General features: G+C 41.0%; 1 protein-coding gene and 1 long non-coding RNA gene across 2 annotated transcripts in view; both read left to right on the top strand.

Moving 5' to 3' along the window:
• Window positions 1-9,622: 9,622 nt before the first annotated feature.
• LOC116060267 (protein NLRC3-like) lies at window positions 9,623-17,105 on the top strand (the record flags this gene model as incomplete). The annotated part of the gene is made up of 3 exons (XM_035994261.1): window positions 9,623-9,695; window positions 10,532-10,561; window positions 14,914-17,105. Coding segments are annotated over 3 exons (1,965 nt in total), but the record flags the coding sequence as incomplete, so codon positions are not given.
• Window positions 17,106-19,863: 2,758 nt separating this feature from the next.
• Window positions 19,864-22,270, top strand: part of LOC118493556 — a 17,453-nt gene continuing 15,046 nt past the window's right edge. The window contains exon 1 of the long non-coding RNA XR_004895507.1: window positions 19,864-19,874. This is a non-coding gene — a long non-coding RNA (uncharacterized LOC118493556). The remainder of the gene's footprint in view (window positions 19,875-22,270) is intronic.

Raw genomic sequence — 22,270 nt, 5'->3', positions numbered from 1 at the left:
CAGGGGCGTAGCTCAACTTTCTGGGTCCTGTAGAAAGGCATTTTCTATGGGCCCCTCCCTGCATCCACAGCTATTCATTCTAGCATCTTTTTGGGCCCTCCTCACATGAGGGCCCTGGGTACTTTATTCTTATATTAATAAATATATATAAATATGTATCTCACAGCGCTGGGTTCATGTTTTGAAGTTTATTCACAAAATCATGTTCAGGTGAGAAAGAGAGAGACTTTTATTATAAAATTATTTAAAATTAGTCTGGATTTAATGAAGAAGAAAGTCTGAATATTTCAGAATAAAAGTCAAAATATTTTCAGAATAAAAGTCAGAATACTTCAAGAAAAAAAGGCAAAATATTTTCATAATAAAGTTCCGAATATTTCAACTAAAAAGATGAAATATAAATATAAATAAATATTCATGAACATTATTATTATTTTTATAATATTCTCCTGTTTAACATTTTCTGATGTAAGAATGCCAATAAAGTTATTCAAACAAACTTTATTTATCTTCACAGTTTTTTGACACAAATTCTCAAAATATTTAGAGTTTTTTAGATTTCAACTTTTCCCCCCAAATATTTAAACTTTTTCAAACCCTTACCACATTTATTAGAAAGCTCCAACTCCTCCCGCTGCACGCTGTCTACCTTCCAGAGAAACTTTATTGATTCCTAGCTGATGAACGGTGGAGCAGTGGATATGACACAAGCCTAAATGACCTGTAATGTAAATGATGAAGACCTCTTCAGGGTGTTTAACGGAGGTTCAGTTGAAAACCCAAAAAAACAGCTAAAACTATATTGCTGCATAGAATGTATTAACCCAAAAACAGTTAAAAATATATCAATCTGCGTGAGTGCTTGAAAACGTATTAATCTGTTTTAGATTTATGTTAATGCATATGATAAGTGTGTTCCAGAGAGTGCAGTACCTTTTTTCAAGTGATAAGACCTGACACCCAGGGTGTGTAGAGAGGTGAGAGAGGAAATGGCCGACCACAAACTGTTGACTCATTGCTGCACATCCTGTATGTATGTAAATGCCTCTGAGAGAGAAGGGGGATGGATTGTGTAGAACAAAAAAAAAGTTAAACCTGCATTACTGCTTTAAAAATGTAATCATGCTGAAAACTATGCTGCTAGTGCTACTATAATTGTTGCTTAGAAACATATTTAGAAATGTATGTGTGGATTGCTTTGTGACTGCCTGACAGAGTGTGAGGCTGCAGGGGAAAGGCTCATGCAGAGGTCATGAGTGGAGCGCCAGTTCCTGTTCTGTCCTTCTGTGCTGTGCTGATGTCTTATCATAAAGTGTGCGTGTCTGTAAAGGGGAGACTCGTGGGTACCCATGAAACCCATTTTCATTCAGATATCTGGAGGTCAGAGGTCAATGGGCCCCTTTGAAAATGGCCATGCCAGTTTGTCTCTCTGCAACATGTAGCCTAACTTTGGAGCATTATTTAGCCCCCTATAACCCCCCAACCTACCATGCCATGCTCGGTTTGAATGGATTCCTAAGATGGTCTAGTTTCAGATGATACCAGTTCAATCAGGACAGACTTTGGAGCAGAGATTTATTTATAAGTTACATATGCAAGAGATTTGACTCCATCTGTGTGTTTGTCTGTGTGTGTCTGTGTGTGTGTGGTTGTGTGTGTGTATGTGTGTGTGTGTGTGTGTGTCTCTCTCTGTGTATGTGTGTGTGTGTGTGTGTGTTTGTGTGTCTGTTTCTGTGTGTGTGTGTGTGTGTGTGTGTGTGTGTGTGTGTGTGTGTCTCTCTGTGTATGTGTGTGTGTGTGTGTGTGTGTGTGTGTGTGTGCGTGTGTGTGTGTGTGTTTGTGTGTGTGTTTCTGTGTGTGTGTGTGTGTGTGTGTGTGTGTGTGTGTGTGTGCGTGCGTGTGTGTGTGTGTGTTTGTGTGTGTGTTTCTGTGTGTGTGTGTGTGTGTGTGTGTGTGTGTGGTGTGTGTGTGGTGTGTGTGTGTGTGTGTGTCTGTCTGTCTGTTGTGTGTGTGTGTGTGTGTGTGTGGTTGTGTGAGTGTGTGCGTGTGTGTGTGTGTGTGTGTGTCTGTCTGTTTGTGTGTGTGTGTGTGTGTGGGTGTGTGTGTGTCTGTATGTGTGTGTGTGTGTGTGTGTGTGCGTGTGTGTGGGTGACGGAGGTCAAAGGTCATGAGGCACTGTTCATCACAACAGGCAGCGTGACGTTACCGTAGAAAAACACCATGGTGAGAAGCCCTGAGAGAGACAGACAGATAATGTGTAATCACTATGTTCACACAAAAGTCTTTTCGGCGACACGATTACATACAAAGTCAATGCAAAGACGCATTAGGCTATATTATTATTATTATTATTATTATTATTATTATTATTATTATTATTATTATTATTATTTATGAAGAGACACAAAAGTCTCTTGGAGAAAAGTTTGACTTTCTGGTAAGTTCTGGATGTGTAGATAAAGTAGAGATATTTTCATTTTTCCTTTGATTTCGACTGACAGTAGCCATTGGCTGCGTCCCCTCTACCCATGGCCAACCAATAGGAGACCTCTACCCATGGCCAGCCAATAGGAGCCCTCTACCCATGGCCAACCAATAGGAGCCCTCTACCCATGGCCAGTATATATAAGTATATAAATATATATAAGTATATATGAATATGTATCTCACATGCTCATGTTTTAAAGTATATTCACTAAATCATGTTCAGGTGAGAAAGAGAGAGACTTTTATTATGAAATCATTTTAAATTAGTCTCGGTTTAACGAAGAAGAAACTTTCAGAATATTTCAGAATTAAAGTCGAAATATTTTCAGAATAAAAGTCAGAACATTTTCAAGTAAAAAGATGAAATATTACAAAATATTTTAAGATAAAAAGGGATTTCATGGATGAATTTATTCTAAATGAGTCTGGAATGAATGAATGAATGAGTGAATGAACGAATGAATGAATGAATGAATGAATGAATGAATGAGTGAATGAGTGAATGAATGAATAAATGAATGAATGATTTATTATTTCAAACATGTAAAAACAAAATAATTAAATGAAAGAATAAAAACAACAAGATTAACAGGAAGGTATTTTATTCTATTTTGAAATATGGAAGCTGATTACCACCAATGAATATTCATGAACATGAACATTATTATGTTATAATATTATTCTCCTGTTTAACTCTGTCTGATGTAAGAATGCCAATAAAGTTATTCAAACAAACTTTCTTTATCAGTACAGAAAACCCTGGGTTGAACCTGAAGTTACCTCGTTAACGCCAAATCTTGCTTCGTAGTACAGGCCTCAGGACAGACAGACAGACAGACAGACAGACTGGTAGGCAGACAAGCAGGCAGGAAGAAAGACAGACAGACAGACAGACAGATAATGTGTAATCACTATGTTCACACCAAAGTGTTTTCGGCGTCACGATTACATACAAAGTCAATGCAATGACGCATTATTATGCTATATTATTATTATTATTATTATTATTATTATTATTATTATTATTTATGAAGAGCGGACACAAAAGTCTCTGGAAGAGAAGTTTGACTATCTGGTGAGTTCTGGATGTAAAGACATGTAGATAAAGTAGAGATATTGTCATTTTGCCTTTGATTTTGACTGACAGTAGCCGTTGGCTGTGTCCTCTACCCATGGCCAACCAATAGGAGCCCTCTACCCATGGCCAGCCAATAGGAGCCCTCTACCCATGGCCAGCCAATAGGAGACACATATATGACCTTTTGAATATCAATGAGACTTCCCATACCCGTATGTATATTAATTTACTCTGTTTTCTCGATCGCCCTGCCCTGGCCAAATGACATGAAGGGGTTGTTCACTAGTCGGGCCATTGGAGAACATTCGGCTTTTGGGTTATTGGCTATTATTTTTTGTTTGGTGGTGAAGGTTGGCGCAATATGTTTTTGTTGCCGTTTGTTGAGCCTGGGCTGTCTACAGAGACCGCGTTTTTTTTACAGTGTGTTCAGGGGACAGGGAGCTAGCAGATAGTGAGGAGATGTTTTTTTACAGTGTGTTCAGGGGACAGACAGCTAGCAGATAGTGAGGAGATGTTTTTTACAGTGTGTTCAGGGGACAGGCAGCTAGCAGATAGTGAGGAGATGTTTTTTACAGTGTGTTCAGGGGACAGGCAGCTAGCAGATAGTGAGAAGATGTTTGCTGTATGTGACAAAACAATTTGTAGCCTAAAAAACGTGTGACATCGCTTAGAGCATCTTTAACCAACTGGCCACCATCCTAGAGAAATCAGCAACCCCAGAGGCCTGTACTATGAATCCAGATCAACATGCCCTGGATTTATTTCAGTTACCCAGCTTCACCTAACCTAACAACCGCGGTCCAGCATAATCTGTGTCACGACTGTGGTTAACAACTAGTTCAATCAACCATCAGGGTTTCCCAATCCAGCGGCGCGCGCGTTCACATAGAAGAGGCGGTGTTTGCACAGCACGACCAATCACAACCATCTACACTTACACTTGTACTTTCCATAAACTGTTGTCGCTTTAGCCTATTATTTCATATGCAACCCTGGCAGTGGAAGCGATCGTGAGAGCAAATAAAATATATAAAAACATAATTCAAACCGATGTGCGCATTGGCAACACACGGCTCAAGGTGCCGATAGCCTATATGTAATTCCCTCCCATTAAAATCTATATCTTTCATAAAAATAAAAATAAATAATATAAAATACCCATCAGGGCATGTTAACAGGGTTGTCGGTCTCTAAATGTTTTAACTTTTATGAGCGCACCTCTCGCCTGCTCGACAGCTTTTGTAACGCTGCAGTTGCTTCTGACTGGCTGAACTACAGCTCAGACCGGCCCTCTGCTCTGACGTCATACTGACATTTCTAGGTTAGGATTTAAAGGTGTGAGGAAGTGAAGAACACAGACAGCAGCAGCATCTGTCAGTGTCTGCAGACGGAGGAGGAGGAGGACGACGTCTCTCTGACCTCATCTGGACGGGACTTTAACAGGTGAGCAGCCTCATTTACTAATTATTCTGTGATTTTTGGCTTTTTTACCAAAATGAGCCTTTATATTTTCAGTGAAGTCAGATTTAATCAACAAGCAAGTTATATTTGAATGTCTTCCCTTCTGAGTAATGAGGGAGTGTCTTTCTGCTCCGACAGCCTGAAGATTTTTTACTCTCTGACTCAAACTAGATCGGCTATTTACTCTATAACAGCACTAAACTACACGCCCACAGCTGTTTGTAGTCTTTACCTGGAGACAAAGTTAGGAGACTCCATGTTGGGGAGGCCGGGCCTGTGTTGTACTCACTGAGCATAGGCGTAAATTTCGGTGGGTACGCTTACCTATCAGATTTCAGCATGAGTCATTTTTTACCCACCACTTTTTTTTAAAACCTCGAGCTCAATTTAGTAAAAAAAAAAAAATAAAGTTCATAACACATATAATTCTTGAGTGACAGATGCCAACAAATCCACAAAAATCTGTAGACCACGGGTGTGGAACTCATTTTCCCAGAGGGCCACACTGGAAAAGAGAATCACACCAAGGGCCAGACATGTAGAGATTATTGACGTGCTTTTGTTACTGCATGTCACTTTTTTAACATTTTGGTAGCTTCTTTTCTCATTTTTTTTTTGTTCAGACTTTTTTGTGGCTTTCTCAGACATTTGTCACGTTTTTGTGAATTTGTTGCTTTTTCCGACATCTTTGTACGCTTTTTGACGCATTTTTGTTGACATGAAGCCCTACAAAAGTAATCAAAAGAGTTCCTCGGCCATCATAGAATTTAACACATCAAGCAAAACAATGATTAATGTTTTTTAACAACAACCTGTTTCACAACCTGAATATGAACTCTCTTCTGGGGGAATTTCTGAGTCTCAGTCAGCAAATCTGCCAAATTCTGCTTTGAATGTCAGGTAAATGCAGTTTAAAAAAACCCTTTCCTGTGTTTTTGGTTCATCTGATTTATTGTGAACCCAAATTGATATACGGACGGGATCTAAATCTGCAAGGGGCCAGATTTGGCCCACAGGCCTTAAAGGACAATTCCGGCGCAAAACTAACCTAGGGGTTATTAACTGATGTGTACCTACTCTGTCGCTCTCGTATTAAATAGCGATTTAATTTGAGTGTCCCCATGCCCCAAATACTAGCATTTCAAGCTAACCAGCGGTCCGCGGTAGCCTCGTTAAAGCTCCAAACTCATTCGATTAGCATGAAAACATGTCCCAGAGAGCGACAGAGTAGGTACACATCATGGTCATAAATCTGATCTAACAGTAGGGGGGGGACAATAAACATAACATTTCTGAAAAGCAATTTTTGAAGGGGACACAAATAATACAGCCACAATTATACTCGTAGAGGACATGTGTAAACAGAGGAAAGCCTTAATACTATCATTAGTGTAGCATGGAGACTGTACCATTATCCTTCTTTTCAGTGTTTCTCTTGATTCAATGAAAAAGCTGACTAAATTGACCAAAATATTCTTCTTTAAAACCATGTATTTATTTTAAGTTGTTTAAAATCAAGCCGCAAGAAATACCTTAAAACATAATGACTTATTTTGAAAAAGTGTCCCTATATAAAAGAAATACAATACTTTTGTACACTTGTTAAATTAGCTGATCATAATGTAAATTAGTGAGCTACTGGTAAAGCTCATCTGCTCACCCTGACGGCCACATGAGCCACACTGTCTGCAGCAAACCCACTGATCAGCCACTTAACATCATATTGAACAAAACACAACTGTAGATCTTCAATATACAGTCTATGATAATAACCCTAATATCATTTCACACACATAACGTTAGGCTTATCGCTGTGGTAACGTTAGTTGTAGTGGGTGCATTTCTATCCAACAAGCTATTAAACAAGCTAGGTAACGTTACATTATATTACTAATATAGCAAACTTTTTGTGATGACTAATTCATTAATTACTCAGCATCATTTCCATTTGAGAAAAGAACAACGTCATCCGATGTTTAATGTAAACAAAAACAGCCTTGAACCGCCTACTTACTAGCTACATTCCTGTCACTACCGATGTGACTGTGAGTCGAGTGCAGATCCGATTCCTAACGTACAGCAGATAGTGGACCAAACCACTGTGAGGCAAAGGAGGGGGAACTCAAAATGTTTCTAAACTTAAAAAGCATTTTTTGGGGGTTTTATTGTTTTACTACTTACACAGATATTTTAAGTATACATCATTATGTTATTTACAATACACAGCATGGTTTTCTAGGGGGGGACAACCCTTAGATGGGGGGGGTCCTGACCCCCCCGACCCCCCTGGGATTTACGCCCTTGGTACACACCAGTTATTAACCCCTAGGTTCGTTTTGCGCCTGAATTGTCCTTTAAGTTTGACACGTGTGCTATAGACCAAAAGGTCAAAGTGTGTTTTTAATTGACTCAGTCAGTCTGCTCTCCAGCTCTGTGGAGATGGTGTGGGTAAAGTGCTCCATCTAGTGGACTGATAGAACAACTACAGCTCATCTGTGGCTGATTAAATGTCACAGTGTTATGTTTTTGTATTTTCCTCCTAAGTGCTACAAAAAATGTCCCCACAACCTTTTTCTTAGGGCTGCACGATATGAGGGAAATATATGTCTACTTTGTTAGTATCCTGCTAAAATACAACACATTATTTGTTGAATAAGAAAGAAAATATTTAAGTTATTTCCAATATCCTTTTATTTAACAAAATTGAACATTGAACTGAATACAAAAGAAATAATTACATTTTAAAGTGCTGAGTGTAATACGGCAGTCTTTCCAGATATTTTTATTGTTGAAGTTATCATGATGATAAAAAAAAAACAACGATATATTGTGCAGCCAAAGTTGTAATTGTGTTTTAGTTTTTAAAGTGAATGATGTTGGCTGTGGTTGGGTTCTTGTTGTGGCGTCTTGACTGTAAACTAGCTCACAATCCACACGGTCCACTCCTTTTATAACAGACAAAAACACTTTCATTTTCATACAAATGGGAACAAACAACTTGAGACATCTGACTGACCGTTGACACTGTTTCAGCTATAAACTGGTGTCTGGTTGACTTTTTTCACTGGCACCTGAATCCTTAAGGCCCTGACACACCAACCAGACGGCCGACCCTCAGCAGAAAAGGCAGTCAGACTGATCAGTCTCCCCGAGTTGGTCAAAAAAGTGCCTCAGAACACACCGAAGCGACGCCGACTTAAGCGTAACATGAGTGCACTGATTCGCTAGTCGAGGGCTAGAACTCCACCAATCAGATTGGTCATTGAGTCTGACTGCCCGCCCTCCGACACAGCAAGTCAGGTCGGCATCACATTTCCTCATCTGTAAACTCTGAGAAACTCAAACTGTTGTTGTAAAGTACCCTTCTGCCATTTGATGGCTCTTATTTTGGCATTCTGTACCTAAAAAAGTTTAAATTGAAAATCCAATCGTAGATTTGGAAAACCGGAGCACTTTAAAAAAATGAAGTAGAGACCCATGTTGGCTTCCTGATTGGGTGTTATCAGTCCTGCAGTGTCCTTCCCTGATTCGTCACGCCTCTATCACATGACCCTTTTCCAAAAGATCATCAACTTTGACTACAGATGGTTTTCCTGATCTTGTTGCTGTTGCTAGCAGCTGTTGTGCAGTTACATTCTGCATTTAATAACGCTGCTGCTGCTTACATGTCCTCAACAATTCAAATATTATTTTAGTCATTTGCAACAATTCCTGTGTCCAGTGGCGTAACCAACCTTACACTGTGTTTGATGTGGATGAGGCCTAAGGATCATTTTGTTTTCGTTAGAATGAGCCCTTCATATCTACATAGGGAGCAGGTCTTCTTTACGAAGTCTGCCATGAGGGAAGACCACTACTGCTCACTTGGAAAAGGGAGGTGTGTGGGGTATTCAGTTGGTCGCAATCTGTAAACTCACCACTAGATCCTACACACTGGACCCACAGAGCAACAGCAGGAGCTCTAACTGGCCAGACTCTGCACATAAATCCCACCAGTTCCTGTGTCGACCAATCAGAACTCCTGTTACTATTCTGAGTCATTTGTGTTACAGTTTTACTTCAGTTTGACAGAACTGTCTGATTTTAGCAGGAAACCACGATGAAGGCAGTGGACCTTTTTAACACTCTGGAGGATTTAAAAGAAAAGGAATTTCAGAAATTCAAATGGCATCTGCACCAGCCAAACATCCTGGAAGGTTACCAAAGCATCAAAGTGGCCAAGCTGGAGAACGCAGAAAGGCAGGACACAGTGACTGTGATGGTGAATACCTATCAACTTCATGGAGCTCTGAAGGTGACCAAGAAGATTTTAGAGATGATCAACAGGAATGATCTAGTGCAGAGTCTGCCAGACACCAGCTCAGGACAAGAAGGTCAGTCAATCTTTGTAATATGTATTTTCAGGCAGAAAGAATGAAGTGTGCTTTTGCATCACAGTGACATACTGTATGTAATGGGTTGACTGACTGTGAGGATTATTTGCGTGTCTTTTAATTTAATTTAATTTAATTGTAACAGTACATCCTTTTCGGGTGAGTGCTGTTGATGTTCATGACAGTAATTCATCAATGATAATTTAAAACTACGCATTTCCACACAGAGTCAGTGGATGTCAGTGATGCTGGAGAGACTTCACAGAACAGAGGAACTCCCTCCTCTCAGAGCAAAGGTAAGCTGCTGTATTCTCTGGTCAGTATGGAAGCCCTGAGTGACAAAGTGGCAGTTTAAAGTTTGAAAAAATATAGTCTTAGTAAGTTAGTGACTCCATTCTCCAACAAGTTAATTATGGTGTACTACAATTTACTTGAAGAACTTTAGCTTCCCGAGCTAATGTGAAAGTGTTGACATATGAAAGCATCAAACATGCATTTTAGATGAAGGAGATGAGCAGATATCCAGTAGTTCCTCGTCCCCATGTGCTCAGCGCCGTTAAAGCGTATGTACGGGACGCAGGAAGTTTTGGAAACAAACACTGTAGTGCTGCTCAACTCTATTGTAGTCCAGCCTTTACTTCAGAGGCAAACGTGCATCACTTTGTAACACACATTATAATGCTTGCCTAGCTGCTAGCGTGGCACACCCTCATACTCTGACTGGTCATACTCTGCTTCTGACTGGCTAGTAGTCCTTACCTAGGTACTGTCAGGGCACGCCCTCATACTCTGCTTCTGACTGGCTATTAGTCTTTTATTAATATTAATATTATTTAACTATGTACATGCTTAAATTGTATTTAACGAAATGCCTTCAATTATTTTGCATTTCTCAAGAGCTGTTGCATGTTTGTGTTTCAGTCACATCTGACAGAACAGATGAGACGAAAGCCATGTCTCCCAAAACTGTTGTGTGTGTGTGTGTGTGTGTGTCCGTGTGTCTGCTAATTAAACTTAGCTAGACTGAAGTTCTACTGACAGCGAGTCTGAGAGGGAGGTGTGTGAATTTGAATGCAAATTGGATCAATCAAATAAAAACTGGATGGTAATAACTACATTATTTCTGTTTCAGTGGATGCCAGTGGTGTTGAAGAAACTAAAGGTACATTAACAAAATATTATTAAAGTGGGATTTTGCTTTGCCATGTGTGTGTGTGTGTGTGTGTGTGTGTGTGTGTGTGTCTGTGTGTGTGTGTGTGTGTGTGTGTGTGTGTGTAAGAATTTTGTCTTAAATGTATTTATTTGAATATTTTCTGAAGCCGCTGTATGTCAGATGTGTATTTTAACGCAGGGCCTTTCTATTAGATGCAAATAAAATCAGTACAGATTGGGAACAATAAAGCCACTTGGAGTAGGTGGCTCAGTGTTAAGGCAGTTACACACCAACCAGACGGCCGACCGTTTGGCAGAAAAGGCAGTTGGACTGATCAGTCTCCCCGAGTTGGTCAAAAAAGTGCCTCGGAACACACCAAAGCAACATCTCCATAAGCGCTAATCTGTATTGTCACCCAAAAAACTGAAAACCGGCAGAGCGCGTCACATGGATCTGCTGCTTCCGGATTTTGGAATTTTCAAACGGCCATTACTGGCGACTCATTCAAATTACAATCTCATATTGTACTAAAATAATTCACCGAAACGTGTTTCTGAAAACATTTTAAGAGAGAAATAGGCCGTACAGTTGCTGAATCTGTCTTCATTCGTCATTTCCGGGTGAGTCCCGACTGCCCTGTCTCCGACTGATCATGTCAGGTCGGCGAAAATGATGGCCGACGGTCCCTCGGACGGACGACGGCACAGAACACAACGAACAGACTCGAGTCACTGACCTCGCCAGACTGTCCCACCGATGATTATCGGCCCGGTGTGTAACTGCTTTTAAGCAAACCGAGGATCCGCTATAAACTATGTTGTACAGCGACGAGCAGCTTTACAGCTTCCTCAGGTTTAACCCAACTTTATTTATACATGTGTTGGCGACAAGCACTTGAGGTGAAACCAAATAGGCTTTCTCCAACAGACTTTGCATCTGTATCATACAAAGTGGTGTTGACAGGATAAATTCAATTCAATTTTATTTATAGTATCAAATCATTACAAGAGTTATCTCAAGACACTTTACAGATAATTTACAAAGACCCAACAATTTCCTAAAAGCAGGCAATTCGGGGCAACAGTGGCGAGGAAAAACCTCAGACAGACCCACGCTCTTTGTGGGCGGCATCTGTCGCTGCCGGTTTGGACACAGAAACTGATACAGATATAGAAAAATATGATTGATAAATTCGGCAATGCCGCACTTTCCTACTGTGTGTGTGTGTGTGTGTTTGTGTGTGTGTGTGTGTTTGTGTGTGTGTGTGTGTTTGTGTGTGTGTGTGTGTGTGTGTTGTGTGTGGTGTGTAAATTCTAAATCATCAGCTGGTTTGAGTCGAGCCGAGACGGGCCTGTTCAGACCGCTGAAGTTTTTCCTGCAACATTGTAAAACAGTTGTGTCTCGTCGTGAATCTTCGGTCTAAACTGGGCTTTATATCTATGTCTATCAGAAAGGACAAGTTAGCTGTTATTAAGTTAAGGCACTTGCAAAAATAATACTGAATAGCTTTCCAAATTATTCACATTCCACTATAACACAAGCTGCATCCTGTCGAAAAGCTTAATCTTAACTTACAGAAATACAGTTAGCCTAAAACTAACATTTGGATATTTAAATACTTGATGATGCTTCATCAGGGTTTGACATATGCAAGGGCCTGATGGCCCGGGTCCAGTGAAACAGGATGTCGGACAAGTTGGCCAGTTGCTGGTCCGTTTGGACCTTCATCAGCGGCTGCAGCAACTCAAACCCAGTCAGACCGGAGCTGCTGCCCACTCTCCTCCTTTGCCGGGAGGGAAGTGGAGGGCCGTGGGGTGTGCTAATAATTACTAGCTAGCTAAGTAAGTTTCCCAAATGCTGCGTCCAGACACTGTCGGAAAGTTTACAATAATTTCAAACTGAAAAATAGCCCAGTAAACATGGCTTGGAAATATTCAAGTTACTACTACATGAAGAGTGAAGAGTAAACTCACTTGTTACCAGATGGCTGTTGTTTGAATGAAATAATTTTACTTTAAATATCAGATTTGTATGTTTCATAATTTAAGAACAATAATTAATACATACCAAAACCATATCCCAAAAGTTATCAATAAATACTCTTTTTTAACCAAAATACACAATATTGATTCATGATAACAATCACCAATATTGGGAGTTTACGAGGACTGAGTGAAGGCAGCAGTGAAACTGTAGTCATACTCTGGCCTTTCAACGTAAATTGAAACCAGCATTACTGTAGAATAACTATGAATTATTAGAGTGCAAATCCAACTAAATTGACTGAACTCATATTTGTAGATCAGAACAGTTTTTTTGTTTGTTGTTTGGATGAACAATGTATATTTGATTAGTAAATTAACAAGAATCAGTTTTCTTGGTTTGGCAGCGAACAAAACTTTGTCGGTCATCCCACGATACAGCATATTTATGTTTTTTGACTAGCAGACAGCATTGACAAGTAGGAACCTTCAGGCAACACAAAGTCAATGGAGAACAGAGAATTATTTCCCCTCTGATGGGATTGGGAATAAATGCACTCGTCTCTATATAGTTCTACTCTTTACAGTCACTGTATCGTCCGGGTTAGTGATAAAACTGATTGAGACAGTGAAGCCAGCAGATACAGAGACAATAATTAAACTTTGTGACATGTTCAAACACCCCTCTGGAAAAGATAGCTCCATAAGAACAGTGCTGACCAAGGGAATCGCAGGAATTGGAAAAACATTTCTTGTGCACAAGTTTGTGTTTGACTGGGCTGAAGGAAGAGCCAATCAAGATGTGCATCTCGTTTTCCCCTTCACCTTCCGCGAGCTGAACTCATGGAAGGGAGAGAATGTATGTTTGGCAGATCTTATACATGAATGTACAATGAATCTGGGAGACCAAAGACATCAAGAAAGAAGCTCTTAATCACATCTTTACAGAGCTGCAGTCAACAGGAAACACCAACTTTGACTGGAGTCAAATCAAACTTCTGTTTATTTTGGACGGACTGGATGAGAGCCGCCTTGATCTGGACTGCTCTACCAATAAAATCCATGCAGGTAAATTTGATGTGACAGCGCCGACTTCAGTGGACAAGCTGCTGACAAACCTCATCAAGAAGAAACTGCTGCCCTCTGCTCACATCTGCATAACCACACGACCTGCAGCAGTCAATCAGATTCACTCTGAATTTGTTGACATCATGACAGAGGTCAGAGGGTTCTCCGACCCAGAGAAGGAGGAGTACTTCAGGAAGAGATTCAGAGATCAGGAGCAGGCCAAAAGAATCATCTCCTACATCAAGACATCACAAAGCCTCCACATCATGTGCCACATCCCAGTCTTCTGCTGGATCACTGCTACAGTTCTGGAAAAAGTAATAAAAACCAGAGAGGGAGGAGAGCTGCCCAAGACCCTGACTGAGATGTATGCAGAATTCCTGCTGTTTCAGATTCATCAGACAAAGGAGAAGAATGACTCCGAAGAGAAGTATGACCCAAAAGAGTATGACTCATTCAGTACATTAAGTCATTAGCAAAACTGGCTTACCATCAGTTGGAAAAGGGCAACCTGATCTTCTATGAGAAAGATCTAGAAGGGAGTGGCATTGATGTCAGTGGAGCTTCGAAGTGCTCAGAAGTGTTCACAGAGATCTTCCAAAAGGAAAGTCGGGGAAAAAATGACAAAAAAAATATATTTAGCTTTGTCCATCTGAATGTTCAAGAGTTTCTGGCTGCTCTTCATGTAGTGAGGGCAGTAATTAAAAGAAACAAGAATGTGATGTTTGGGCAAAGTTGGGTTGATCAAGGGCAAATGGTTTTCAGCAGAAAATCTATGATGTCTAAAGTCCACAGGTTTGCTACTTACAGAGTCCAAACGGCCACCTGGACTTGTTCCTTCGCCTCCTCCTGGGTCTTTCACTGGATACCAATCAGGATCTCCTCCAAGAACTGCTGGCCCAGACAGGAAGTAGCTTATAGACCAATCAGGAAACGGTCAAGTACATCAAGGAGAACATCAGTGAATATCTGTCTGCAGAGAGAAGCATCAATCTGTTCCACTGTCTGAATGAACTGAATGATCGTTCTCTAGTGGAAGAGATCCAACAGTCCCTGACTTCAGGACGTCTCTCATCAGAGTCCAGTAGATGTCAGCAATGCCAGTAGTTGATCAATGGTCACGAGTGCAGCACTGTGGTTTTACTGGGCAGCTACATGTTGAAATGTTTAAACTCAAACACAGTCGACATACAACTTGTTCCACCACAATATTCAGTTGCATGTGTTTACTGATGTTTGTGAGAATAGAGGCATCTTTAGATATACCGCCTAATTCCATGTTGTTGTTGTTTTTCTATTTATGTCACACAGATGGAATTGTTCCAGTACCAGAGCCACGACACATCTCATTTTACCAAGACTGTCTTCAAACACACCTTCAGGATGGGTTTATGTATAAACAAGAAGGGTGGACACAGAACAAGGATGAACAACCTCTGGATGATATCTACACACATCTGAACATCAAAGCTACTGGTGACGTACACATCAACAAACAGCATGAGGTCAGGCAGATTGAGGCGATGAAGCAAGCAGATACAGAGACAACTATTAAACCGTGTGACATGTTCAAAGACCCCTCTGGAAAAGACAGACCCATAAGAACAGTGCTGACTAATGGAATTGCAGGAATTGGAAAAACGTTTCTTGTGCACAAATTTGTGTTGGATTGGTGTAAAAGAGAAACCAATCAAGATGTGCATCTCGTTTTCCTCTTGACCTTCCGCGAACTGAATTTAAAGAAGGGGAAAAAATATTGTTTTGCAGAGCTCATTCATGAATGTATCACGGAGACCAAAGACATCAAGAAAGAAGCTCTTAATCACATCTTTACAGCTCTGCAGTCAACAGGAAACACCAACTTTGACAAGAGTGAATTCAAACTTCTGTTTATTTTAGACGGACTGGATGAGAGCCGCCTTGATCTGGACTACTCTACCAAAAAAAACCAGACAGTTGAAATTGATGTGACGGCGCCGGCCTTAGTGGACGAGCTGCTAACGAACCTCATCAAGAAGAAACTGCTTCCCTCTGCTCGTCTCTGGATAACCACACGACCTGCAGCAGCCAATCAGATCCATTCTGATTTTGTTAACATGGTGACAGAGGTCAGAGGGTTCTCCGACCCACAGAAGGAGGAGTACTTCAAGAAAAGATTCACAGATCCGGAGCAGACCGACCGATTCATCTCCCACATCAAGACATCACGAAGCCTCCACATCATGTGTCACATCCCAGTCTTCTGCTGGATCACTGCTATAGTTCTGGAGGATGTGATGAAAACCAGAGAGGGAAGAGAGCTGCCCAAGAACCTGACTGAGATGTACGTAGAATTCCTGCTGTTTCAGATTCATCAGACAAAGGAGAAGTATGACTCAAAAGAGTGCATTCAGTACATTGAGTCATTAGCAAAACTGGCTTACCATCAGTTGGAAAAGGGCAACCTGATCTTCTATGAGAAAGATCTAGAAGAGAGTGGCATTGATGTCACTGGAGCTTCGAAGTGCTCAGGAGTGTTCACAGAGATCTTCAAAGAGGACCGTAGGAGGAAGAATGAGGAAGACAAGATGTTTAGCTTCGTCCATCTAAGTGTTCAGGAGTTTCTGGCTGCTCTTCATGTAAAGAGCGCTGTCATTAAAAGAAACAAGAATGTGATGTCTGAGCCAGGGCAAAGTTTCTTCAAAAAAGTGAAGGAAGTTTTCAAGAGAACATCTACGACAAAGGTCCACATGTTTGCTATTGACAAGGCCTTACAGAGTCCAAACGGACACCTGGACTTGTTCCTCCGCTTCCTCCTGGGTCTTTCACAGGAGACCAATCAGAAACACCTACGAAGTCTGCTGAAAAAAAGAAGCTCAGAGACCAATCAGGAAACAGTCGACTACATCAAGAAGAAGATCAGTGAGAATCTGTCTCCAGAGAAAAGCATCAATCTGTTCCACTGTCTGAATGAACTGAATGATCGTTCTCTAGTGGAGGAGATCCAACAGTCACTGAGATCAGGATGTCTCTCCACAGATGAACTGTCTCCTGCTCAGTGGTCAGCTCTGGTCTTCATCTTACTGTCATCAGAAGAAGATATGGATGTGTTTGACCTGAAGAAATACCATGCTTCAGAGGATGTTCTTCTGAGGCTGCTGCCAGTGGTCAAAGCCTCCAAAAAAGCTCTGTAAGTGCACCGATTACTGAAGCTACTAACTGTATCAGAGGTGTAGGGTTTTTCTCAAATAATGAATGTTTTAGTCAACTGATAGTCAAGATTTAGAAAACAAATTGATTAGTTGATCAATTGAAAAACCTGCACATTGTTTCTTCAGTTTCATTGTACCTCCACAGATTAATGAAGCCAAATGAAGAAAACAAGATCTGCCATTTTGTAATTCATTTGAGGCTGAAATTAATTAGTGTGAATGATTGGGATCCAACAGATGTGACTATATTTTGTGAAATTTCCTTTAATAGTTTTCTGACTCCAGTAATATACACAATACAAGATATACATTTGTTGTGTTTGGCTGTCTGGACAACCGTAGAAATGTGATGTGTAAGGCTACGTTCATACCACAACTCTTAATGCTTAATTCAGATTTGTTTTGCTCAGATTCGATTTTTTGTTTGGCTGTTCACATTACCTTTTAAAATGTGGCCTATATCAGATTCCAGTCTGAACTGTTTGCGGTTTTGACCCGCATGCTCAACAGAACAATAACAATGACATAAGACGCAGCACGCTGTTGCACTAAAGTTAGGGAGGTTATGGAGGAAGTAAGTATTTTGGCTTTTATTTCAAAATGTTTGTGTAATGGCAGCCATAACATTATTGAGCAGGTGCTGAGGAGGAGAAGAATGAAGAGAGAGAGAGAGAGAGAGAGAGAGAGAGAGAGAGAGAGAGAGAGAGAAATTGTGAGGTTATGGCTGTAAATTCACTACAGAGGTCTATGTGGATGCAGAGACTGAGCCAGGAGTGGTGGGACTGTATTGTGAATAGCTTCACAGAGATGCAGTTTATTCAAAACCTTTGGATAAAAAATCAGATCTGGGCAAGATTTGAGTGTTCACACTTCTGAAGAAGTCTGACCTGGTCACTTGACCTAAAAAAAACACTTTTGCCTACAGTCTGAATGTAGTTTAAGTCATTTCAAATACAGATCAGAAGTGAAGCTGCTTTCTACTGCACTGAAGAGTGCACACTGTTAAATGGAGACTCTCAGGTCAGCAATAATAAAGCTATAAAGAGTGATCCATTATATTACATTTTATTTAGCTGATGCTTTTATCCAAAGTAAAATACAGTGACTGTCAAGTGCAGTCAACCATGTAGGTAACACTAAGAAGAGTAGGAATCACATAGAAGTACATTAGCTTCAAATAAGCTAAAATACAACATGTAAGTGCAATTTCTTTCATAAAACCATGATCTTCTTAGGTGCAGTTGGAAGAGATGTGTTTTAACCTGCGGTGCAGGATGTGTTGACTTTCGGCTGTCCTGATGTCAAGGAGGAGCTCGTTCCACCATTTAGGAGGCAGGACAGCAAAAAGTCTGGATTTCGTTGAGTGACTATAGGTGTCCCTCGCAGTGAGCAAGCAGCAAGCATATTGGCCATTGACAAGAGCCTGAACCAGAACCTGAGGGTCAGAAAAGGCTGTTTCCTTCTGAGGATATGCAGTATGATCGGGTTGTTGCAGCAATGTTGGCAGTGAGGGAGAGTTGGCCATAAAGAGTCACACCCAGGTTCCTAGCAGTCCTGGTGGGGACTACCACAGACTTGTCGATCTGGGTGGAAGAGCCCTTCCCTGGAAGGAAAAGCAGCTCAGTCTTGTCAATCCTGAGTTCGAAGTGGTGTGTGGACATTCAATGAGAGATTTCAGTCAGACAGACAGAGATACTTGCTGGTACTTGTGTTTCAGACTGGGGAAAAGAGAGAATTAGTCAGGTGTCATCTGCATAGTTGCGATAGAAAAACAGCCATGTGAGTGAAAAACAGAACCGAGAGGGAATTGGTGTACAGAGAGAAGAGGAGGGGGACCAGGACAGAACCTTGAAGGATCCCATTGTGAGTGGACAAGGTTCTGACACAGATTCTCTCAAATTTACCCGGTAGGTGCGGTCATTGAGGTAAGATGTGAGCAGAGAGTGTGCAGAAACTGAGACACACATCCTTAAGGGTGAAAATGAGGTTCTGGTAGTTCACTGTTTCAAAAGCAGCAGAAAGGTCCAGAAGGATGACCACAGAGGGGAGAGAGGCTGCTTTAGCAGTTTCAAGCTGCTCAGTGACAGGAATGAGGGCAGTTTTAGTTGAGTGGCCTGCCTTGAAATAATTCTGGTGAAGATAAGAAGAGAGTTGGTTGAAGATAGCACGTTTGAGTGTTTTGGCTAAAACGGAAGAAGAGAGATAGGTCTGCTGTTGTTAACTTCAGACAGGTTGAGTGTGGCTTTCTTTTGGATAGGGGTCACTCTCGCTTCTTTGAGAGAGTCCAGGAAACAGCCAGTTGACTAGGTGGTGATAATAAGATGAGCGGGAAAAGGGTGACCAAAATCTTTCAAAGGGTGTTGTCATTTTTCTTTTCCTCGTAGTTACCTACATATAAGTGTAAGTTATTATCAAATACAGATAACAATGTTTGCAGTTATGTTGTGTTCATATTTTTAGGCTGAGTGGCTGTAACCTGTCAGAGAGAAGCTGTGAAGATCTGTCCTCAGTTCTCAGCTCAGAGTCCTCTAGTCTGAGAGAGCTGGACCTGAGTAACAACGATCTCAAGGATTCAGGAGGGAAGCTGCTTTCTATTGGAGTGAAGAGTCCACAGTGTAAACTGGAGACTCTCAGGTCAGGATTTAGCTTCTGTTAAACAAATAACCATTTAAATGTTGCTTGATATAGAAGGTAATGTATGTTAGAAAAAGATACCCAACATCTTTCAGCCAATAGTCTATCTTCGTCTATAATATGTCTTCGTGGCCCACAACTTCCATTTTTTTGATTCAGTCTCACTACTCTCATCAGCACCTTCTTCAGCAGCAGCAGCAGCATGCAGCTTTTTGCATCCAATAAGCTCTGATAAAACCACTGTACACTACCTGCCCAGCAGCCAACAGCAGACAGACACAGTTAGACACTAGCTGGTAAAGAAAGTTCAACATCTAGCAGCTTAAGAGCCAACATTTCTTCTTAAGGGTTTGTGGAGACTTTTTTAACCTCAGGACTCTGAATGATACTCTGTGATTCACTCACATATCATTCCCAGTGCAGCTGGCTGCATCACAAAGATTTTTTGTGATCTTACAGATGTCTGCTGTCTACCAGCCGTGATAAGAAAGCTTTAGGGCTATACCAACTTAAGTCAAATTACTTTGTCAGGTTTTATGCCAACTTTTAAATCCAGTATTTCCACAGACTCTTCCGCTTTATTTTGCTCTTATGTTGGACTGCAGAAGTTTGTCGGTTGAGTGAGAGTTCAAAAATGAATTAATGCAGATTTAAGACAAATTACTTTGTGTCATATTCTGATGGCATTTGACTGCATTTTAGCAACAATATATTTCAAAAAAGTGGACTGATGAGACAATTTAACATTTAGCTAAAATTAGGAAATGTACAATGAAGACTAAAGACATGATGAAAATGAAATCATTATTATTATTGTAAATTCAAGTCATTTTCAGTGTGTGTGTGTGTGTGTATGTCCAGTTTGTCAGGCTGTCTGATCACAGAGGAAGGCTGTACTTCTCTGGCCTCAGCTCTGAGATCCAACCCCTCCCATCTGAGAGTGCTGGACCTGAGCTACAATCATCCAGGAGACTCGGGAGTGAAGCTGCTTTCAGCTAGACGGGAGGATCCAAACTGCAGACTGGACGATCTAAGGTAAGAACAGACAGCAGAGCTCACTGTTTGTTCACAGTGTGTACCAGCAGCCCTGGTGATAACAGTGAAGACAGTAACTGATGTGATGAGAATCTTGTCCCGCTGAGACTCAACTCCTTTTAATGACTTACATTCTTATTGGAGCACTTTGAGGACATCTCATTTATGTTGATGTTCAGAGTTAATCTTTGACCTTAGAAACCTGAGATACTTGATATATTTTGAAGATGAGAGATGAGGAAGCTTCTGAAGGTTCATTCTGACTTTCTTTCTTCCTCCAGGCTGGATCATTGTGGAGAGCAGAGGCTGAAACCTGGTCTGAGGAAGTGTGAGTGTGCGAGTTAAAATATTTGGTAACACTTTACTTGAAGGTATCTACATAAGAGTGACATGACACAGTCATGAACGTGTCATGAACATTATAAACAAGTCATAAACGTTTATGACATAACGCTTCTGGGTTGAAACACAACGCCCAGGATGGGCGCTGCGAGCGGCACTGTCACTAGGGGAGTAAAGGGAAGTGCACACTTTAAGCAATAACTAGTAACAGCATGGCAATAAGAAGTTGACACATTGTTGAGAGAAGTGGATCTTTAGAACATTTTCTGGAATGAATATTTCACTTAAGTGCTACTTAATAAAAGTAACGTAACGTTGGCCCAAAGAAGTGAATGAGCTAGTGAGGCTTGACCTAGTGTGGCCTGAGCATCTTGTCTTTACACATTGAAGACCAACCAGAATGATGAGGTGCTGCTAAGTTTAACTAAAGAATTCTGATATAAACATTATTAAGGACTTAAAAAAACTTTGAAAAAAGAGACAACATTTTTGAAGAAAAAAAGACAGTTGAAAAAAGTCAGGAAGAAAGGAAAAAAACGTACCCCTGCAGTCCTCCAGAGTACCACTAGGGGGACACGTACCCCCATTTGAGAAACACTGGGTTCTTGTGTTAATGCCGTTTCTCAATGTCAAGGATCAAAGGTCAAATGTTCCTTGGTAGGACTAGTCACACACACACACACACACACACACACACACACACACACACACACACACACACAGACACACACAAACACAGGCACACACAGACACACACACACACACACGCACACACACACACACACACGCACACACAGAGACACACAAACACAGGCACACACAGACACACACACACACACATACACGCACACACACACACACACAGGCACACACAGACACACACACACACACACAGGTACACACAGACACACACACACACAGGCACATACAGACACACACACACACACAGACACACACACAGACACACACACACACACACAGACACACACACATACACACACAGACACACACACATACACACACACAGGCACAGACACACACACACACACAAACACACACACTAGGGCTTTGATTTTTGCCCAAAAATCATATTCGAAGTTAGTTTGTTTATTAATATAAATATTCGAATATATTTGAATATTTATTAATAATATTTTGACCATTAAATTCCTTCAGTAAGGCTTATATTGGTATCAAACTTGGTATATGTTCTGTCCACCAGGGGGCAGTGTATCAGTCAGTAGGCGTGCAATGATGTTGTTAGAAGAAGAACACACTGCCACCACTGTTCTTTAAAAAATTAAAAGTCAGACCCTGGATTAAACACAAACAGTATGCTTTCAACAGGAAGGTCAGATATTTCACCGTAGCCTACGTCAGTGGTCTGATGTTCATACTTTTGCGCTGGTGTGTGCGTCGAGCCGCGCGTGTGTGTGTGTGTGTGTGTGTGTGTGTGTGTGTGTCTG

Source organism: Sander lucioperca, chromosome 17 (genome assembly GCF_008315115.2).
Source record: "Sander lucioperca isolate FBNREF2018 chromosome 17, SLUC_FBN_1.2, whole genome shotgun sequence".
NCBI lineage: Eukaryota > Metazoa > Chordata > Actinopteri > Perciformes > Percidae > Sander > Sander lucioperca.
Note: the sequence above shows the minus strand (reverse complement) of the source record. Positions and strands in the feature narration are given on the sequence as shown.